The 22,298-nt window shown below is 35.5% G+C and overlaps 1 protein-coding gene across 7 annotated transcripts in view; it reads left to right on the top strand.

The window, feature by feature from the left end:
* Nucleotides 1-22,298, top strand: part of NBEA (neurobeachin) — a 508,722-nt gene that overhangs the window by 309,516 nt on the left and 176,908 nt on the right. For all 7 annotated transcript variants that reach the window (XM_030475974.1, XM_030475972.1, XM_030475969.1 and 4 more), the window contains one exon: nt 9,547-9,671. In XM_030475974.1, the coding sequence (XP_030331834.1) occupies nt 9,547-9,671 (125 nt within the window). The remainder of the gene's footprint in view (nt 1-9,546; nt 9,672-22,298) is intronic.

Genomic DNA, 22,298 nt, shown 5'->3' with positions numbered 1-22,298 from the left:
AAGCCAATGAGGCACCTAATTTTTCAAGAGCTTCAACAAGCTCTTTTACTTTGGATGCCCACTTTGAAAACTTGGGACTCTTTTTTCAGTTGTTCAAGCACAGTAATCCTAACTGAACCAACTTTTAGCTGGTGTTTTACTCTTCTAGAATTGCAGATAAGTCACAAAAGCCTAGATTATTTTAAAACCCAGCAAGTATTTAATATCATAGAGAACAATCTTGAAATACAGGGTAAATTGGTTTTCTTGTAAAAGGTGCCTGCTTCATCTAAACATTTCCAAAATCTCAGAACTTCTGTGCTATGCTGATGTGGACTGTGTGGGGATGACATCTGCAACAATCTAGGGAGGGGCCCCAACCTCCAGCTTTGCTTATCAGAGTTTCTTAATGCAGTAGTATTCAGAATTCAAAGGGAAAATGGATTTTATTTTATTTTTCCTACCAAAAAAGATAGAAAAAGCTGCTTAAAGAATCTAGTGATGTTCATTTCTCTCAGGAGCAAAATATCATGTCATTTACGTAAGTAGAAAAGATAGCATTCATGCAGAAGGCAAAGGGGAAGGGTATTTCTGTGAGATTTGAATAAATTGTTCTGTCTTCCCTTTTAAGTGCTACACCTGAACAAAGCAAATAATACCAAAAAAAACCCCCAAACCCCAACCCAACCACAGTTAGATGGGCAAAGATTGTTTTTTAGGGATTTGGGGTTTGTTCTTTTTTTTTTATTATTATTAACTTTTGTGCAAAAAGGGAGTCAGCCAGTAAGATGCTATACCAAAGGCAAAGCATAACTACAGGAGACCAGTGGTCATAAACCAGTTTGGCCTTTTTTTACTGCAACCAATTGGTCACCTTCCATGCACAGAATTGAACCACCATGCTATATGTCTTAATTTTAGTAACCTTAAAATGTATTGCATTTTAGTGTTTCCAGGGATGTATTTTATTATTCCTAGAATATGGTTCACTTGCATTCTTTTATTATTGATAGTTTGGTTCTAAAAAAGCCCACTGTGATTCTGGTGAGTCAAATGCTGACAGTTTATGTATCCACTTTTTATGTTGCCTCAGTTGTTCATTTAATGTCATTGGATTAACTGAAAGGAACTGAGTATAAAATTTCAGGAAATTGTATTGTTTCATTTAACTGTACTACATGGAATGTCGTACTGTTGCACATTAGTTTTTTGATTGATTTGCCAAAGATATCTCATATTACTGTAAATTTATGTTCTATGTTAGATCAATTTAATAATTAAAAATTTGTATTTACCTATAATTCTACTTTGTAGACATTTGACTTATTGTCATTTTCATTGCTATTTTTTCAACACGTACCTGGCTTTTTCTTATGTTTTTTTCCCATATGGCTTTATGCATGGTAAGCCTTCTTTCCCTAAAACTACTTCTTCTTGGTATAAATTTACTACTGTTTAATAATATAGCAGCCATTCTAGAATGAACATCTCATTCCAAAGATCTGAGCTTTATAAAAAATCTAGACCATCAGCATAATTGTTAGTCCTTCTTTGTGTGTTTGTTATCAGTTTGTTCCTTCAGACTCTATTGTCTGCATTCTTTATAAATTTTCCTGATGATCAGAAGCAAGTTATTGGACCATACACTATGACCTGGGAATTAACTGCATTAGAAGTTTGTGTTTCAGGTACTACTGTAGCTAAAAGGAACATCTCTATTGCTGCAGCCTCCCTCTCACACCTACTAACATTACTGTCCTTTCTGATGTCTCATGTAACTGAAGATTAATACATCTTGAGAGATTTCTGTTTTCAGCTTCCACTTTCTATTTTTCCTCATTTGAACTTCAGTGTCCTCATTTTTTTCACTAAAATGAAGTCATAAAAGTTTTAGGAGTTGCAGGGTTTCCTTAACAGTGTGTATATTAAATATACCTTTTTCCAGTGCCTTAAGAAGAAAATAAAAACCACATAAATCAATCCCTCTTTTCTGACAAAGATGTTACATTTTGAACAGTTCTTAGAAAATTCTTGTCTGGATATTTTGTGGATCATTAATCATTAGTTGTCTTCTGATAGTTTTTTGTCTCTTCATTTGTAGCCAATTCTCTGTTCCTCTCAGGTTTGTCCTTCATTATTAATGCAAGACCATTAGTAACATGATCATAGGAGAGTAACTGTGTTGGCAGTTTTCTTTTTGCTTTTCAAAGGTGACTCCTCTGTTCCTGCTCTGATGATCAGTGGTAGTATTTTCTATTACTTTGAGTTCCTCCATGCTCTATTTCAAAGTCCACATGAAAACTCTTCTCCTCTGCCCAAACCTTGCAAAGCTACAACAGACAAGTACTAGTCTCTGTAAAAGTTTACACGTTTACGAACTGCGTTCATCCTTCACAAGTGTAAATAACTTCAAATTTTTTCTTTCCTATTTTAAAACCTTTTACCATTCTCCAGTTTCCATAGGGAAACCTGTGTGTCAACTAGTATGTCATCTGCTGGTAACTTGGGCTGCATATAAACTGTGTTAAAATTAACCCTTTTTTTCCCCTTTTTTCTGCTCACAAAGTAATCATAGAACCCTACAGATCAGCCCTAAACTTCACAGATTTTTGGAGTTCACTGCTTTAAACAAAAGTAGCTCAAATTCACAAGTTTCAAAATATTACAGAATTTTTAAAAGATACTTCTGATGTACAGTATTTATCCATCCATAATTATTCGTATGGATTTCTTTCTCTTCCCATCCACTTTCACAGTTATTTCACACTAGCTTCCAGTCATTGATTTTCTTCTCACATCTCTGTTCCTTTCAAACTTACAACTTCTCCATTTTTTCCAGCTCAGTGTTGTGTTTTCTTCACCAATCAATAATTACACTTCAAACCTTTCATCTATACTTTTCAATTTCTTTGCCTCCTAATACATTGTCTGTATGGTTTCCCATTTCCCTGTATCATGAAAAATATTGCTGGAACAAACCTGTCCTACTGTTTCACTCCTGCTCCAGTAAAATTATTCCAATGAGTAGTATCTATTGGTTACACGCTATTACTTTTTTAATTCCTCACTGCCTAGCTCTAGATGTTTCTATCAGTCAAGTCCATTTTCGTTTTTAGGGCTCTGACTTTGTTTACATTTCTCCTCAAATTTCATCAATCATTCCTGTCTCATGTCTCTTCTCATTTTAATTTTTCACATTTGGCAGCCCTACACAGGAGGTACAAAAAATACCTCTTGTCTCTCATGTCACTTCTGAATACAGCAGTGCCTGGAATGTAAGTCGCCTAGCTGGACTGCTGTGCTCTCCACACCACCTCCTTCAGCTGTCAGTGACCAGGACACTAACTGCCTAACCAAATTCAAAGGGAACTCCTCTGCTTTCTCTCTCATTTGTACCCATGCTAGTTTGCTTCACTGATTACAAATACAAGATAAATTGAAGAAAAAGCTAGTGGTCACTGACCATCCGGCCATCCCACAGAAAATGCCCTCTCTACCAGCTTCTTATGTTCTTCCTTATGGGCTGTCTCCCTGCTCTTAGGTCACCTCACCAGTCTGTGAACATAACTTCATCATATTGTACTGATATCATAAGCTTTGTAGCCCTGCTTCCAGCAATCCGTATATTATCCACATGACTTCCCTAGGATGCGTCCACCCAGCTTCTTTCAAAAATTACGGTATGAATTGAGTCACTCAAAATTTTATTCATAAAACCCCACCTTTTAAAATATTAAATATGACCTAAATTTCTATGAGTACTTAGCATCCTTCTATTTAAATGGTAAGCTCTTTTTCTGACACTTTTTCCGACACTTTTTCCCTTCTTCTCCGAAACTCTGCCAAATATATACTGATGTTTAATAATAATAATTCTTCCACATGTGTACTTAAGATAAAAAAATATTGCTAAGAATGCCTGAAGATTTTTTAAACTCCTATTTATAAAAATTTTACCATTATTTTGAATTTTCTCTGCACTAGATGTTTCTCAGGTTCATTGACATCTTTATTCCTTGTGTGGGTATTTCCAGTTTTTAATATTATTCTTAGTTTTCAGTATTTCTAATTTTATTTCTGTGATTCTCTCGCATGCTCTTTGGAAAAAACATAATGGAGCTTTGTGATTTTTGTAAAAAAAATCTTTTTTGTGTAGAGTAACTATACTAGTTATGCTAATTAAGGCTTCTGATACTTATTTCTGTTCATGTACAACAAGGCTTTGTTTTCTTTTAGCCATTATAATGCAGAATATGATTTTTGCATACCTATCTCACCATCTTGATAAAAACAGCAGTCACTGTTTCTGTTTCAAGCACAGTCAGAAAAACCTTCACTCTAATACAATTATTGTATCTGGTGCTATACCACTTCTAAACAGTATTTGTTCTTTCATTGTTACAAAGACAATGTTACTTAGATTTTCTGGCAAATAGGTTTGTATTTTGGCTTATACTTTTAACTGTAATAAGCATTGCATAATAATTACGTGAATTTTCTGTATTTTCAAGTTTTATTTTACTTTTTTAAAAAAACATTACAAATTTTCTGTTCTTCATATTACCCTAGGGAAATGCTTTATACTTTTCCAACATACTTTTTCTTTTCTTATTTCTCAAAACACAGTCATAATTCCACACTGTGAAAAGAGGTTTTTTTCCTTTTTAAAATACGTTACATAAAAGCAACCAGGACTAATTCTTGAAATTATCATCAGTTCCTTGCCTTTTCTGTGCAGTTTCCCACTATTACAAAGCCTATGGATTCTCTGACATCCTTTTAATTCTGTGACCCACCTCTTTTTCCAAACAACTTTTTCCCCTTCCCCCATGCCTGCAGGCTTGTTCCTCCTCATTAACATATTCGAACTTAATCTCTTCCATCTGGCAGCCCATCGTTTGGCCTGCAGTCTAAAGATCTTTTATGAACATGTGTACTGCTACTCTCCACTGTTTGTATTTGCCTGTAGTTGCTGTAGCTGTAGGTGACACACAGCAAACTGTATTTATACGTTAGCAGGGACTGGGTTTCACAGCCATGGAGCTGCTGTCACAGATGCTGACTGCCGACGGGGTGGACAAAGGCTTGATGTTTAGGGTAGATGATATTCATAAGTAAAAGACAAAAACCTTCCCATACACTTCATCAGAGCTGTGGCTGTAGGAGTTAACAGAAAATCTTTCCAAAAGTTGTCTTGAAAAAGTTCAAGCTGTAGAGATGTTGGGAAAAGGCAGGGAGCACTTTGCTGCACACGCTAGCTTGATATTCCTCTAGATCATTTTGGTGGAAGAGTGCTACACAATTTTTCCTCCACGAGGGTAGTAGATTTGGTTAACTGAAATACTTTAGTCTGTCTCAGTAGTCTTTGTCACCAAATATATGGAAAGTGTGTGTGGTACGGGAGCAAAGAGAATTATACAGAATTCTGGGCAGTTCTGAGTTTTAGAGCAAGCTACCCTTGGGAGACTTCAAAGCTGTTTGCTCTGACTTATCGAAGTCCACCTTCGCTATCTTGGGTAGCATAACATAACTTTGCCTTTCCATCCCATGATGGTCTTTAACAAGATAAAATGCTGTTTGAAGTAGGAGAATGTATACAGCTAGATGCTAAGTGGGTACCAGTGATGACAGTGGCAGTGAAACAGAATTTGCAGTCCTTCAGTAAATGTAGTAAAACAGGGCTTGTTCCATTAAAAGATTTACATTTTGTGTCTGTATTAACTATATGAAAGACTGCACATCTGGAATTCAGGGTTAAGTTTGCAACATGCACACCACTCCAAACAATTTTTTTTAATATCACTAGTTTCATACCAGTCCTCATTATGATAAGGATGAGAAAGGGTTATATTGGATTATATTACAGTTTGTAAGGAAATTATCTTGAGAGTTAAACTCATGGTGCAGACTTCTTTGGATCATGTGTTTTAGGGTGCATTTCAAATAACTGTTCAGTTAAACGAATACAGGTATATTTGGTTCTTTTAAGTATGTAGAAGTAGCTCGTGAATGATGCTATGAACTTTTAGTTCTTAAAAAATAATTTCATTACAGTATGCTTAATATGCACTTTTTCATTAAAACAAGCCTGATTCAAAATGTCACTTAACTGGTATAAGATATGGGGGAATAAGAAATTACACAATTGGCTGCAGAAATAAAGATTATTAATAATATTGATTATTTAAAAAGAAAACACCTATTGAAATATTGTACTTGTTGCAGAGATAAATTACTAAAATTACTTGATTTGGACAAGTCATTTCTAGGAAGAACAGATTGTAGCACAAAGAGATCTGGGCAATTTGCAGACATGCTCTTTTTTATACTGACTTGTGCCTGGTACAGCGTTAGAAGTTGTAGTTCTGCTTGATTTACAGCCATCATTTAGAATTACCTTTCAGCTACCTAAGTTCCTGAAAAATCTTAAAACCTGAATAATATCCACAGGATTAGAATATAAGTATTTCTAAAGTGCTGTAATCTAGGGCTAGACAGCTTAATACTGATTCAGTCCTTAGCTCTGGATTTTTAAAGCAAGCTATACTCTTAGTTTTAGACAGGAGCTTGTGGCCACAGTTTTCTACTTACTAGTATTTTTAATCTAATTCAAAAATGTAATAATATAACTTTTTAGGAAAATCCCACCAGTTTATTTGTCTATAATGCAAATGATGAACCTCAGCCATTCAAAACTTCCTGTAAGTATAGCCACCAGCTTTTCAGGTGTCTGTTTTCTTGCTAACTATAGGGTAGGAGAAAGTATCTTGTCTTTTTATTAAACATGTTGCTCGAAGAGATAAGGGTAAATCAGAGAGTAATTGGTTAAGATTCAGAAAACTTTTCCTCAAGGTTCAGATACCATCCTTTAGTACCCAGAAGTATGTAATATCATTGTGGGATAGACTCCTGTAGAAAACCCTCTGAAGAACTTCAGTCATGTTTTAAAAAGCCATATGATTTGTGATTAGGAATAAGGTTTGTGTTCTATTATCTCTAAATTTTTATTCTGCACCATCATTATATATTTCAGACTTCGATCTCTGATGAGCTTGGACCTTTTTTGGATCCCCAAAATAGACTTTATCCTCTGACAATTTCATCACTTCTTTACTTAGCACTTCCTTAAAATAGTGACTTTTAAAAAATAGTGACTTCATTAAAATAATGACCTGTTTTACTTTCAGCTGAGAATACACATTATTCTTCAGCTGATTAATGAAATTAATGGATTACCAGATTAAAACACAGAACAAATTAAAAATGAAATTTTTTTTAGTCTTTGAATATTTCTTAATTTCATTAAAAGTTTTTAATTTTTACATAATTGTATATCATTCTTATCAACCTGACAGCCTTTTTTTATTAATATTGTGGAGACAAATGTGATTTCAGAGAACTCTTGTGCTTAAAGTGTTTTCTTTAATATCTTTGCTCCTGTTCCATCATTACTTACTCTTAGATGAAATTAAAAAGGGAAAGTTTTTAAAATTAAAAAAGGGAAAGCCTTTAAAAAAAATCACTATGATAAAAAACTTCTAGGTTATCTTTGAAGTCATCAGTTTAAGATGTAGACTTGGGGTATGCAAGGAGTCTTTAAGCTTTGTCTTGTATCATGGGGCAGTTATCTACCCATTTTTGCATTCATATCCTGTAAGGGTCAAGAGGATTTAGCAGTCACAGTAAAATTAATCAGTGCTCAGTGTAGGAGGAAAAATGATGGACTGATACTTCAGGCTAACAGGACATCTCTGAGCAAAAACTGTACCATACCACAAAACCAAAGTAGGCTATTTTACTTAGCAAAAGATAATTGGTGCTCAGGATAGCAAGATATTTCTGACTCATAGCATGCAGGCCAGGCCATTAATGCTGCATCTTCCCACCATGGGAGCTCAAAGTCACTGCCTCACCTTTACACAAGATGTTCTGAATTGCTCTTGGTGAGGAAGCAGCTCCCACTAAACTCCTGAAGTTGCCTCCTCACTGCTTGTAGATAAGTAAAATGCCTGCTCTGCAAGGCAGCAGTGAAAGTAGGATCTTCACGCAGACTCAAGAAGCATATAATGAAAATGTCATTCAGAATTCATAAAAGCCCAACACTGACTAAATATTATGGTGTGCTGCTTCTGAAAATTTGTAAGTAACTAGAAGGTATGCTGGAACATCCACTCCCCTTGGTGCTGTGTGCTCCAGAACTGATCCAGGTCTTACGACAGCAGTTAGTAAAATTGGACAAGAACTCATGCAAGCATGAGAAAAAAAAGGGATTAAGACTGTAAAAAATGAAAAGGTCCGTTCTACATTATAGCATACTTCTGCATTTTCTCTGGAAATGGCTACCAGCATGTAGGTTCTCAAAATGAAGGCAATATAGAAAACAGTGGCTGAAGTGACACATAATAAAATCTAGCAAAGATGTAGCCCATACTTATGAGTTGAAAACTTTGCTTTATTTTTTCATCTTCCTTTTGACCACACACCTCCAGGGTTCTGCAGAGACTGAAAATGACTGGTTTAAAGCAGTTCTTCCCTAGTTACGGTATGAAAGGTCATGATCTGTAGAATCATTTTAACCGTATTGTGTGTTCAATTTAGAGTTTGATGTTAAGGATGCATCCACAAACATTCTGGGTATTTGGTAGTGATCCAAAAAGTTTTTATAATGTTGGCTTAAAATACAGCTTTGCCCAAATATCTCACAGCATACTTATAAAATTGATGTGGGAGATGTTAGTGTTGATAAGGTCAAGAAGTTGTCTGAAAGTGGAGATGGTAATTTCTTAAGAACCGAAGTTGAATACCGGATGATTGTATATGTGTATATGTTTTGACTTGAATATAGATTAACTATGGCTTCTATCATTCTACAGAACTTTAGTATGGCTTTTGAATGTAAAAAGGCAATGTAATGCAAAGAAGGCCATGGTTGTTAATGGCTTGTATTAGCTGGAAGCTATAAAATCATCCTAGTACTCTGTTAGTGCTGGCATAATAATTTACCAAGACAATTACCACATGGTGGAATTTTTCTGCTGCTCTAATTCAGTGGTATTAATAATGAATAAAATTGCAATTTTCTCAGGTTGCTAGGGGCAGTAGGGAATTATTTCAATGAATATTTCAGCACATTAGTTTAATCATAGTTCCACAAAATTCAAGTGGGTAATATTTTATACTTCTAAGTTCAGCCTGCTAAGGGACCATAGTCATTAAATTGCAAACTATTTGCACTGAGGTCCATTCTATGATTTACAAGCCTTGTTAAAAACACTGTAAAAGAAAGCAAGCTGTGCCATTAATACTTGTAATTTGATGCTGCATTTGTTAATGGGCTCAGTGTGATTAATGTTTTTAGCAGCAGGCAGAACATTTTGAGACAGGCAGGGCTGACGTTTATAATATATAAATGCACATAAAGAAACGTTAGAATATTGTATGTTTTAGTAATACATGTTTTTACAAGATTGTATTCCTGAGATAGAAAAGCAGCAGTGAAGTTACACTAGAATGTATGTAAATACATTTCAAGCTGTAGTAGGTGCTAATGTGTGTGTTCTTTCACAGCCAACTGCATGACTTCTGGCGCTTGGATTACTGGGAAGACGATTTGCGCCGGCGGAGGCGATTTGTTCGCAATGCTTTTGGGTCTACTCATTCTGATGCTCTCCTAAAAGCTGCTGTGGAATATGGTCAGTACTAACTCCTGCTTAAAAATACAGCTTATGATGTTATCTTTATATCCATGAATCCCTGAGAATCATGTCTCTTGCTTTTTAAGGACAATGCTGAGAATTCCTAGGACAACATATTCTTAGAAAAGGAATTCTTCCAATTCTTGCACTTAAATGAACCAGAAGACTTAAGCTTGTCAGCTGTAAAATTATCTGATCCCCAAGAGATTCACATTATACCTCTCTAGCATTCCCAGACACTAATTTTGAGACGCTGGTAAAAGTAACTGAACTTGTCTCTCTGGAGTGACAGGACGAAACTGTTAGGCCATCAAACTTATGTGTTGTAATAGTTCCATTGGAGACTTTTCATGGATGAGGAATTAACTGGTTTTAAATACAATCAGAAGTTTTATCCTGGCATGCATAATCTCAGTCAAAAGTACTTTTTTTCTTTTGCAAATCATGAAATATTTGAGAACTTATTTAAAATCATTATTTTAAGGATACTTACACTTTGAATAGTCAACTGACTACATAGGAGGTTCTAGGAACTTAAAGATCAGATGACATTTGATTTACTTGGAGAGGTAGCTAAAGTACAAAAGAGGAAGGAGGAACATGCTTACAAATTATATCATCTATAAGTTTCATATGTTTAGTGACTTCTGTACAGCAGACTAAATCTGAGTACTCCAGAAGTATAAAGCAAATTTATTTCTCATGTGTAAGCTGGGATATCTCCCTAACATATCAAGGAAAGGAGGTTTTTAAAGAATATCAGTATGTTTTCTGTCCTTCTTTTTTCTTCAATCAGTTTTCTTTTTTTTTATTTAAGTTGGTAGTACTGGGGGAAAAAAAAAGATACTGTGTTTCTTTAGCATTTAGGAGTAAAAAATTGAAGTAATCTGAGCAAAGCAAGTTGTACCTTTCAGCCGATCTGTAGCCAAAGGCTAATGTTTCCAGAAGTTCTGAATATGATAGATGTAAACCTAACTCTGTGTGACCTGCACCAACTTTGCAGGTTGTTGAGGCAAATAGCTGGGATTCAAACAAGGTTAGACATATAAATTAATATATGTGTGTAAAGTTGTATTAGCTAGTGTAATTTAATTCTTATTTAATCATTAAGACTATCATATGCAGGACTTCAGTCATAAACTGTTCATAAGTTGGATTAAGGAAGATATTTCCCCCACTAGTATATAGTATTTCATATTTGACAGAGGATTATTTTCTCCATGTTCTTCCAAAACATCAAAATACAGATCTTATGAAAGGCAGATGCAAAACTGTGCTAATTGCTGTGTTGCTTTTTTAAGCAAATAATAATCAAAATCATGGGCTTTACATGTTATACAGGTATAAAAACACTTAAACGTATTTTCAAATTTTCATATTAAACTAGCATTAAAGCGGGAAGAAATCTGATTTATGTGCTATTACAAAGTTTTAAGCCTTGATGTTATCCTGTTTTTAAAATAACAGTAACTTTCCATTTACTTAGATGGACTTTGTTTCATGCCTTTAAAGCAGGAGTGCTGTATCTTTGGGATAAGATTGCACTCAAAGGATGCTAGAAATGGTTTGGGTTTTGTTTGAGGGTGGTTTTTTTGTGAGAACTACAATACAACTTGCAATTAAACAGTTTCAGCATGTTGCAGAGATTGCCTCCATTTGTGTAGTTTCTGTGTTCTAGTATTTTAGTGCAGGTGACAGCTGCCTAGTACTAGAGCTGGTTTGAAAGACAAAGCTACAAGCAAAAGAAACAGAAAAACTGAAGGGGTTTCATACTGGATTGTTTCCGTATAATTTCACTCTACTCACCTGTTAATGCATTCAACACAAAGCAAAATTAAAGTTCAGGCGTGTTTAGAGGTGGTGTGCATCAGTGGTTGCGTGAAAATCACAATAGACTGAAGTTGTCTTGAATGCAGAATTAAAATAAATCATTCTAACTTTTGACATGTATTAAATTAACATCTGCAATTTTAAAGCAGCATGCATTAAAGTTATAATTTGTGGATTCTATCTAGATGTACTTACTTTTGAGAGGCTTAAGCCTTTGGATTTTAATACCAAAACTTTCTAGCTGACCTTTCTCTGTAGGAAAACATCCTTAACACTGATGTTATTTTTATGCCTCTTGGTGTTACTAATGAGTTGAATAATTTATGAGGTTGTCATGTGAAAAGGATTTGGTGCAGTTTGATGTACTTTTAGCCTCTGGTGTTGGAATGTGATTAATAAAGAGCTGGAGGCAGATTTTTTTCCACAGGGCTTAACTTTCATTGTGGGGGGTTTTTATTAGATTTGTTTTGATAATTTTGTTTGGAACAGTTTGGTAGTACAATGCCCCTAGCTTCCAAAACTAAGCATGATATCACACTACAGAAAGAAATTAAAGCATTTTTAAAAAAATCATACTGCATAGTTTTCCAGTAACAGATTTCATTTTTTTTTCCTGACCTCAGACATTTGGTTTGTGAGAAATAAACATTCATCAAAGCAAAATTTGTTAGGCTTTTGTTATATTAATAGCAATTTTTCATCTTGACTGATACCTCTATACAAGTAAAGCTATTTTGAGCATCAGTAAAATAGTGGAAACATCTCACAAGTTTTTGTTATCTACATTGACTGTCAGTTATCATTTAGGACTTTGTGCATAAATATTGCGATGGAGGAATGTTTAGTCAAAGCTTCAGTCAACAAGCTCCTCAGTGTCTACGGTCAAAGGCATCAGCTTAAATAGGTCTGATCAGGCATTGCAGAAGAGGGCAGACAGTTTCAGCTGAGCAAAAATCACAGAGCAAAGATGACAAAATTAATCAGTCATTTCTTTGGCAGTAAATAATAAGATATGCTGAATACTGCAGATGAGAGAATCTCCAGATACCTTGGAAATGTGCCTGCTTAACACCTGATTTATCTAAGCTTGTGCAGCCATCAAGATATGACCTTGATAAATAAAAAAGTGTTCTACGGTCACTCTAGCATTAAATCAGAGTTGATGGTGGATGTATGGATACTGTAATTATATAATACTTGCAGTCATCAAGAAATAGAAGAGTCTTGGAAATGAAAGCTATGTTATCTGTATGTTTGTTTTAGAGAAGTTGCAACAAATGATAAATTCTATCTTTAAGAGATTATTAAAAAAAAGTTATAATTTTAGCTGATAAGTGACTTCTTCCTGGAGGAAACATTATGTATAATCTACTACTGGGAAATAGTATTCTCTCAAAAATGTCTACTACAGGGCAAGTGGAGGAAGCTTCTATTTAACTACAGTCTGTTAGTCAGCCATTGTATGCATGTTCAGATGTCTGGGTTTGATAAAATATAATATACATACATATATGTATGCGTGTGTGCATCTCCAGACACACATATATATATATGTGTTTGAAGTACCTGACTAGTAAAAATATTGCAATGAGAAATTATAACATATTTCTATGGCTATATACAACTGTTTGAAAAATTATAGCTTATTCCTATGGCTAAATACTTAGCTGTCCTTTGAGACTGTAGGTACAGTCAAGTCATAGCAGCATTTACAGGAGATGTACTGGAGAAATTTTGCCTTTGTATTAGTCTCCTCCATTTCTATGATTTGGTATTAGGCATTGGATTTGTCCGTAATCTGTTAAAATTACTTTCATATCTAGTTTTAAAATGCAAACATAATTAGTTCAGCATTGCATCATCTGCTGCACCCTTTTGTTTTAGTTAAATTCTTACTTGAATAAAAATATAGATTCATTTCTCCCTTTTGTGAAGCTGAAGGGATACTACTTCCTGCAGTATCAAAGTGCAAGCTAATGGGATTTTGAACTATCTGGAAACTTTTAGTAGAGTTTTAATTTTATAGTGTCAATATATTTTAATTCTATAGTGTCAATGGATTTTAAACAGTTTTTATTTTAAATTTAGATAGTATTTCAATGTAATTGGTTAAACTGTAGACTGAAAAGAAAGGAAGAAAAAAGAAAAAAAGATTGTATAAAACTTTATAAACTCTACTTCCCCAAATTTTACTACCAATAAATGCATGACATATGCAGATATGACCCCATTCACAGTGACTCTGTACATGTGGTGAAAGAACTGTCTTTTCCAGTTAATCATCTTAACAGTTTAGTCATTGGAGATTAGTATAGATGACACACTACTGTACCACCCTGCCAATGAGACAGAATACTGCTCCAAAGAGGTCATCTTAAGAGCAAAATAGTTAATTTATCAAGCTTTGGTCCTTCAGTCTTTAAAGATTGTGGTCCACAAACCATTTGCACATAGAGGGTGTCCAAGAAAGGCCACATTTTCTAGTCTGCACTGGAGGAAATGAATATGAATAACTCAGTGCTCATGTTCTAAACATATGTATGTAAGCTGGTCAAATATTTCTAGTGTCTGTGCTCAAGAATATTTGGGCTGTTAAGCCGATTATCGTGACAGATCCTGAATCCTTAGAGTGAAAAAGAAAAAAATAAAAAAAAAAAAATAGGAAAAAGAAAACTATAAAAGAAAAAAAGCCTTTGGAATGTAATATATAATACATTCAAGTTTTGAAACAAAGCTGTAGATATGTCTTACATGTGCAATATGGCAGTTGCTTTTGATCTTGCATATTTTAAGTTACTCATTCCATTATGCATTTGGACATCTAATGAGCAACCTTATTTCAAGAGCGGTTCTAGCTGAAGCAGACTGTATGTGGCTCCTTCAGGGACTTGTCATTAGTGCTTTGTTAGTTTCAGCAAATGCTGTGCATGCCCATCATCAGGAATATGGTTTCATTATATAAACAATTAAAAAGCATCAGGGTTTGAAATCTGAAATGTTCAAGTCTGAAATCCACTTCCATAAAAGCAGCTGGATTTTGATAGACTTTCAAAGAATCGCAGGCAGGATTCCTTCAGGCTGCTGAAGGACTTATATTCACAGAACATTTAGCTTCAGGCAAGCACTACCTTGTGCGGGTTCCCTGCTATGAAACTGGAAGTCTGAAATCCATGGTAACCCATACTCAAGGTAGAGACTGTTTTCAGAACAGGGATTCTGGATGTCCCTAAAGGAAGATTCAATTTTTGAGGGTCCTCAGTATTAAAGAAAAATGTAGCAAGATGAACTTTCAGTAACTGTAGCTCTGAAGCAACCCCTCAGCGTTGAGAAGTCCAGGGCAGTTGATTCCCACAGCTCCTGAGTTCCATCTCCTAAACTGCTGGGCTTCCTGCCTGCTTCAGCCAGTGTTAGAACAAGATAGAGGAAGGAGACTCCAGAGAAACTAGTAAGAAGCTGGTTTAATTTGGCATGCATCAAATGTCATTCCAGAAAACTAAGTCGGTTTTACAAACAAACTTGACATTTTTAGATAGACATTTTAAGAAATAAAAATGTCCCACAGACCGGAGATGTCAATTTCATCATCTCTCTTCAGAAACTTTGCTGTAAAATCAAACGCCTTAATCTAGTAAGATTAACCTAAAAGCTAGTCTTCATCTCCAGACATCCTGCATTTTGGTTTCTACACTTTGATGTATTAGGTTCTTGACACTAATGACACTAATGACACTAATGACATTGCTAACAACTAGTTTGGCATTGCTAAACTGTTTTCTGTTTGTGAAAATACCACCATTGTTTACAATAATTTCAAGATTGTGAAATAAATTCTGCATAAATTGTATCTATCTAAAAACATTAATTTACTTCTTAGCTTCATAATTCCCTCTAACTGCATTATCTTCACCCTGTCTTTTGTCTGTACGTATTGAAAATGCCTACCATATTTCCAGAGCTGTTTCAACAATGCCAATTGCAGACATATCTTTAAGAAAGCTGTATTTTTTAGTAACTAGTGCAGAACTGAAAGCAAATTGAAGACAACTGATACCGAATCATCACTTATAAGAGTTTTGCTAGCAGGGCCACTAGATGCATAAAAACCAGTTACTTTTGTAGGTGTATCTGCAGTGAGAGCATTCTGTATGTAGCATGTAAGAGATTAAAGACCTAATTATGCTTTCAGTTCTGTCTGTAAAATACTGCTTTCTATACTATATCTATCTGAACAGATTTGCTGTCAGAGTTGAGTTTGTAGATCTTTCTGTAGGCTCCTTCTATATTTACTTCTAAACTGATCCAGATATTATTTAGATATTCCTTGTTCAGCTCAGGGGGGAGAAGGCTCAAGGGAGTCATCTAGTTGTCTATAAATATCTGTTGGGAGAGAATGAAGAAGGTGGTGTCAGACTTCTCTTCCTAGTGACAGGACAATAGGCAACAGTCACAAACTGAAATACAGAATATTCTATTTAAACATAATTTTTTTTTTTTTTACTGTAGTGGCAGTCAAACAATGGAACAGGTTGTCCAGAGAAGTTGAGTAGTCTCAATCATTAGAAATATCGAAAACCCAGCTTGTCAAGGTCCTAGGCAGCCTGCTTTAACTTACCCTGCTTTGGGCAGAGGGTTGAAGTAGACAATCTCCAGAGGTGCTTTCCAGCCTCAGAGATTCTGTGATTCTTATAATGGAGCCAGACCTTAAAGTAGACAATTGCCAGAACATAGTCTTCAGTAATATTTTTAAAACTCTAGATTATTTGTATCTTTATGTTCAAGACTGATCTTATGTAATTTCTCATGGGTTTAAAAATTTGATTAATACTAGAAATGCAATCCATGACAAGTTACTTTAATCTTTGTAAAACTTTTTTAAGAAATGCAGATTTACATATCATAGCATTACAGAATTATTGAGGTTGGAAGGGACCTGCTCAAGCAAGACCAACTAGAGCAGGTTATCCAGAACTAGAGCAGGTTATCTGCAGAAAGCTTTTAAATATCTCCAAAGGTGGAGACTCCACAGCCTCCATGAGCAACCTATGCCAGTGGTTGGCCACCATCAGAGCCAAAAAGTGTTTCCTAATGTTCAGAGGGAACTTCCTCTTTTCAGTTTTTGCCCGTTTCTTCTTGTCCTGTCACTGAAAGGAGCCTGGCTCTATCCTCTTTGCACCCTCCTTTCAGGTACTTACTACACTGATAAGATCTCCCCTGAGCTTTCTCTTCTCCAGGCTGAATAGTCCCAGCTCTCTCAGCCTTTCGTCATATGAGAGATGCTTCAGTCCCTTCATCATCTTCATGGCTCTTTGCTGGACTCTCTCTGGTATGTCCATATCTTTCTTGTACTCAGGAGCCCAGAACTTGACACAGCATTCCAGGTGTGGCCTCATGAGTGCTCAGTAGATCTCTATATCAGCCTGTTGTCAATGCTTTCCTTAATGCAGCCCAGGATACCATTAATCTTTGCAGCAGGAGCACATTGCTGATTCATGTCCCACTTGCTGTCCACCAGGAACCCCAGGTCCTTTTTTACAGAGCTGCTTTTCAGTTGGGTGGCCCCAGCATATACTGGTGCCTGCACCTTGAACATTGCCAGGGATGGAGCATTCACAACTTCCTTGGGCAAACTGCTCCAGCGCCTCACCGCTCTCACAGTAAAGAATTTCTTCCTTATATCTAACCTAATTCTCCTCTGTTTAAGTTAGCTCAGTATATGAGCTAACTTGCACACTGATTGTGGAATCTCCAATGTATTCTGAATCAGTTTACATCCGAATTGTGTGCCTGAAGGAGTCACAAAAATCTGTGCATTTTTTTAAGTATAACAATTTAAGATTTGCATCTACAGCCTTATAATTGTAGCCCAACAGTGCCATCCACTGCTTCTCCAAATAAACTTCCAAATATTTCATCTTATAGGGTTATAGGGAAAATATGACATGATAATTGTGTCATCTTAATATTTTACATGGTAATTGTCAGATACAGATGAAAATGAAATTTGTTAAGAGAAAGTCCAGGAATAAGATCCTGCAACAGGTGTTACTCGAAGGATCTGCAAAACAAAACCCTAATTGTGAGAATAATTAAATCTAAAATACTAGATTTAACTTGTTCTTTCTAGTACTTCTTAGCCCTCCCCCACCCCCAGATTGTAAGTATATTCTCATTAAATATATCTACTGTTATGATGATTCTCGTTCTTATAACCCATTGTAATGTAATGGAAGACACCTTCAAGGTGTAAACTGTAATGGAATTTGCTTAGGTAGAGTACTGCGCACTGCTGTGCTGAATTGTATCGAACAGTGTCTGGCCTTCTGCTGTTTGGCTAGGTGGCGGAAATGAGTTACAATTGCATCCCAACAGTCTTCTGCAGTCTCTAAATATCTGCTTCCTGTTCTATACTATTTCTAGCATTGGAATTTCTATGGCAGCTTTTTAATAAGTTTTAAGTACAGATTCATAAAGTAGTTGAATTTTTGTAATTATTTCCTCAAATCTTGAATGTCAGAATATCGATATTGACTCTTATTCAAGCTTTTCACAGAGCCAAATAGAATACGAAAACTTCTGTTTTCCTTCAAAACCTCTGTATTGGTTTCAAATGCCTTTCCTCTGAGATTTTCAGGTTAGCTGGCATGACCAAATTTTAGCTACTGTTACAGGTCTGAGCTAATAGATTTTACTGTAGAACTTTCTGGCTTTTTATCAGCAGTTAACTACTTCTGTTTCTCGCTGCTTCATCTGAAAGCGTATGACTCCAGAATGTTCTTGAAGTAATCAAATTGGCCTGCAAAACCATTCCTGAGACCTAAATATTGCAACCATTGCGAGTGTTAGAATTCTAGCTGCATTTTTCTCCCTTCCACTGTTACATTGTCATGTGAAAAGAATACACGATATCAGTCTGTTCTGCAAAATTAATTTACTTACTGAAACCCTTAAATTACTATGACATGAAATGTTTTCAAACTCACATGAAGGGTGTATTTCTTCTATTAATTCAGTTCTATTGCTGATTGACAAAGAAGTTATTGACCCATGTATATTCAGTGCATCTCAGAAACATTTTGGAAGAACATTCTCAGTGAAAGTCTAATAATAGTCCTATGGGACACCTTTCACAGCTGGGTGAATATAGCTCTTGGGACTCAGGTTTTACTGTGTGCTTTTCTTACCTCCTATTTTCTGTGCTTTAAGACTCCATATTGAGGAGTAACAGCACTAAATCATCTTTGGCTAGTTAGAAGTGCAAAAATATTCTGATTTTACATTTTCTCCGCTCTTATTCTTGATGTCTTCTCGACTGCAGGTCTCTGTTCTCCACTTCGTATATTAGTAAGTGGAAATATGTGTAATTTGTTACATGAAACAAGTGTTTAATAACACACATAACTGAGTAAAGAAGCCAAAGCTGGATGACATGGGTCTAAAAATGCAAGGTGAAGTTCCATTTCTGCCTGTATGGAGGAAGGTGTTTAATGAAGACCTGGCTGGGACAGCCTGCCAAGCACATGGTTGGAATGGAGAGCCAGCAGTGCAGCAACCATTGCAGCCTAGAATTAGGAGATCATAGTATAGATTTAAAAAGACTTTACTTTCTGACAGCCAGTAGGAGGCATGACAGCCTTTCAGGCAGTGGGCTCACGTTCTGAGAGCCTCGGGTCTACTTGCAAGGTAAAGATTAAGTCGACAGGTGACTCCTTGTCTTTCACAAAGCAAACAGAACCAGTATGTCTAGATTACAAAAATAAATTAATTAATTTTTGGAGACAGTATATATTTTAATATACCTAAGTATTTTTACTGATTTTTTTACATTGAACTGCTTTACATTTACCACAGAAAATCTATTTCTATTCTATCACATTAAAATTATCATAGAGATTTTATGTAAATAGTAAGATTTGTACACATTATGTATGTGTGCCCTGGTTATTCCATATTCCTACAAGTACTGTGAGCTCTTCAATACCACTTATTTTATGTTACTCATTTTATACTGTTTGCTTTGAAACACACACAAAAAGTAGCAGTGTAGTGAAACAAACTGGAAAGTTTTATGAGTTTCAGCATTGTGCAAGGTACAGGTAGGGAAGCAGAAATACTTAGTGAAAGCACCATATTGAAACCCAAATATATTTTATGGAAAAGTTCTCAAATATATCACTAACCAGCATGGCAAGGAAGAGACACCTTGTTAAGAATTTTATCAGCCAGCATATTATGCACATTTCCAGTTACATGTTCAATTTTGTTTTCCATATTATGTATGCTACATCATTACGTAACTGTTTTCTTACCCCTGTTGTATGCCTAAAACGTGTATCTGCCAATGTGTTTGTGTAAAGCCCTGAACATCATCTACAATAGATAAACTTACCCGGCTGAAAGAACTATGCTTAATGTTTGTAGAGTGTTTTTATTGGTGTCTCTTTTGCCATATAGCACCAGTCATTCAATCCCATGCCCTTAAAAAAGCTGATCATGTCGCCTAAATAGCATCTCAGTTCCAGTCTGAATGGAAAATATTGTTGCTAGTGCTTGCAAATTTAACATAGACATAGACATTTTGCAGTTATCCCTGCAGTTGAGGGAAGGTTTGTATTCTCTTACAATCTTTATGAAGCAGAATGAAAGACATCACAGACCTCACACGACAGCTAAATGGAAAGTGAAATAAAATACTGCTCTCCTTTTTTTCTTTACTGCTGACTGCTGCTAAGATTTCTGTGAGTTAGCTCTCCTTAATACTCACACAGGCTTTCTACCTGGGGCAGTGATTACCATTTACTTATTTCAGAGGCAAAAAGTTGAAAATCTTGTTGATTATCTCATTGAGCTATTTTAATGGTAGACCCTCAGAATCTGCTTAATCTCAATGATATTTTGTGTACCGCTACTGCTTCACTTTTCATCTGGGTGAAACAAAGATCTTTTATAACTGCAGATATAGTTTAAAAAAATAAACAAACAACAAAAGCAGAGTAAGATTCTGTCCTAAATCAAGTAACTAGCGAAGCTTTGATTTTAATTGCATAAATAATTGCTCTCTAAATAGATAATTTTGATAGATAATTGCTATTGATAGATAATTGCTGTGTTGAAGGAGCTTATGTATTTACAGCAGCTTGGCCCAAACAGAAATGCTGTCTATTGCTACTAGAGCATAGTCCTTTAGTAGCACTAAGAGTTAAACACAAATATCCTAGTGTTAGGTCCACACTGCTGCCTCACAAATGTGTATATCCTGTGGGTGCTACCCTTTGTCTAGTGTTGCTGTACGCATTGATCTACACAGAAATAGAAACAGTTCCTCCCACCAGTTACTGTGGCTGCTGAAGTGAAAATTATGTATGCCAGTTCTAAAGATGTGCTGTTCTATGTGAGAACGAAATGAAATTTGTGCACAGTAAAAGACAAAGTACTGTTGAGTAAATCTAGATGTTCTAATGACATTATTATATTGGCAAATTTATTATTTATATATAATGGGGACAGTCCTTCTAAGAAACAGTTACAGGAGACATTATGTTGTGTATAGGAGATTTTTCCTGTGTGAAGACTGCATAAGATGTTCCTTCTCTATGTCTCAAAAGAGCAGAACTTCATTTAAAAAGATTACCATTCTAGAAAGCAAAAATCATTTCACATATGTTGGCAAATGGGACTCTTGAAGCACTGATCATGAGCTATTGAGGCTTTCTTCTGCAAATAAGTAGTCTCTATAGAAATGAAAACAGTTGCCGAACTACTGGAATTACTATAGCTACTATAAAATAGTTTTAAACTTACTCCCTACACCTTCATTCATTGCACTAGAGAATTAAATTTTTAGCTGTCCTATTATGTCTCTCTACAATGGCTGTTTCCAAAGAGCTGATCTTGTTTGGATCTGATAGCAAAAGCCTAAGTGGTGAGGGGCAAAATTGCCTTCTAGCAAAGACATAATTGACCATGCTTTGGCCACAGAGAGGGAGAACTAAGAAATTAGAAGACAGACCACAGTATTACACATATATCTTTCTTTCTAAAAAGTATTGGAGTTTGGACCAGTCTCATGGGTTGGAGGCTCTAATTTTTAAATGTTAGGTAAAGATTTTGAAGTGTTGATGTAGAACATCCCAGTACAGGAGGTAAGATCACATTTCTCACATGCCACTGCATTGCTTTTGAGCTGTTAGCATACACCAAGCATTTGTATTTCCAAAGAGCATATAATTTCTTCCTAAGGCTTTATCGTTATTAGCTTTTTCAGTTAGAATTTTTTCATGAGCAGGAAGCAAAATCGAGGCTAGCATATGTGGGCGCAATTCCTTGGTGTGCGGTGTGCCTCTTTAGAATTCTAACAACTTTGATCCTGTCTTTAAGCTCCGCCAGCAGCTAGAGTCAGAAGGTGGCTTTTCCTGGAGAATGTGTACTTGAGTTAGGTATTTCAAACTCAGAACTAATCTAAAACTTTCCAGACATAATCCAGACCTGAATGTTAAGACATGATGTATTTTTCACTTATACGTTATCTTAAAAGCGCTTTGTCAGATGCTATTTCAAAAGCATAGAATGCATTGTTTAGCAGATTTATTTCATTATTTCATTCTCACGCCATACATTTTTAAATTCAATCGCCTTTTGCTTCTTACCTTATTAATTACTTTTTCCTATTGAAATAGTTTGTTTACCCTCTTCTGTGGCCTGTCTTAAGAAACCTTTGCATACATGTGAATATTTTGAATTAAGGATAAATGAAATTCTTTTTTGCTGTCAAAACCAAATTGTGAAAATGCATTGCAC

Source organism: Strigops habroptila, chromosome 2, assembly GCF_004027225.2.
Source record: "Strigops habroptila isolate Jane chromosome 2, bStrHab1.2.pri, whole genome shotgun sequence".
Classification (NCBI taxonomy): Eukaryota; Metazoa; Chordata; class Aves; order Psittaciformes; family Psittacidae; genus Strigops; species Strigops habroptila.
The sequence above is the reverse complement of the archived record's forward strand: the minus strand, read 5'-3'. Positions and strand labels throughout refer to the sequence as shown.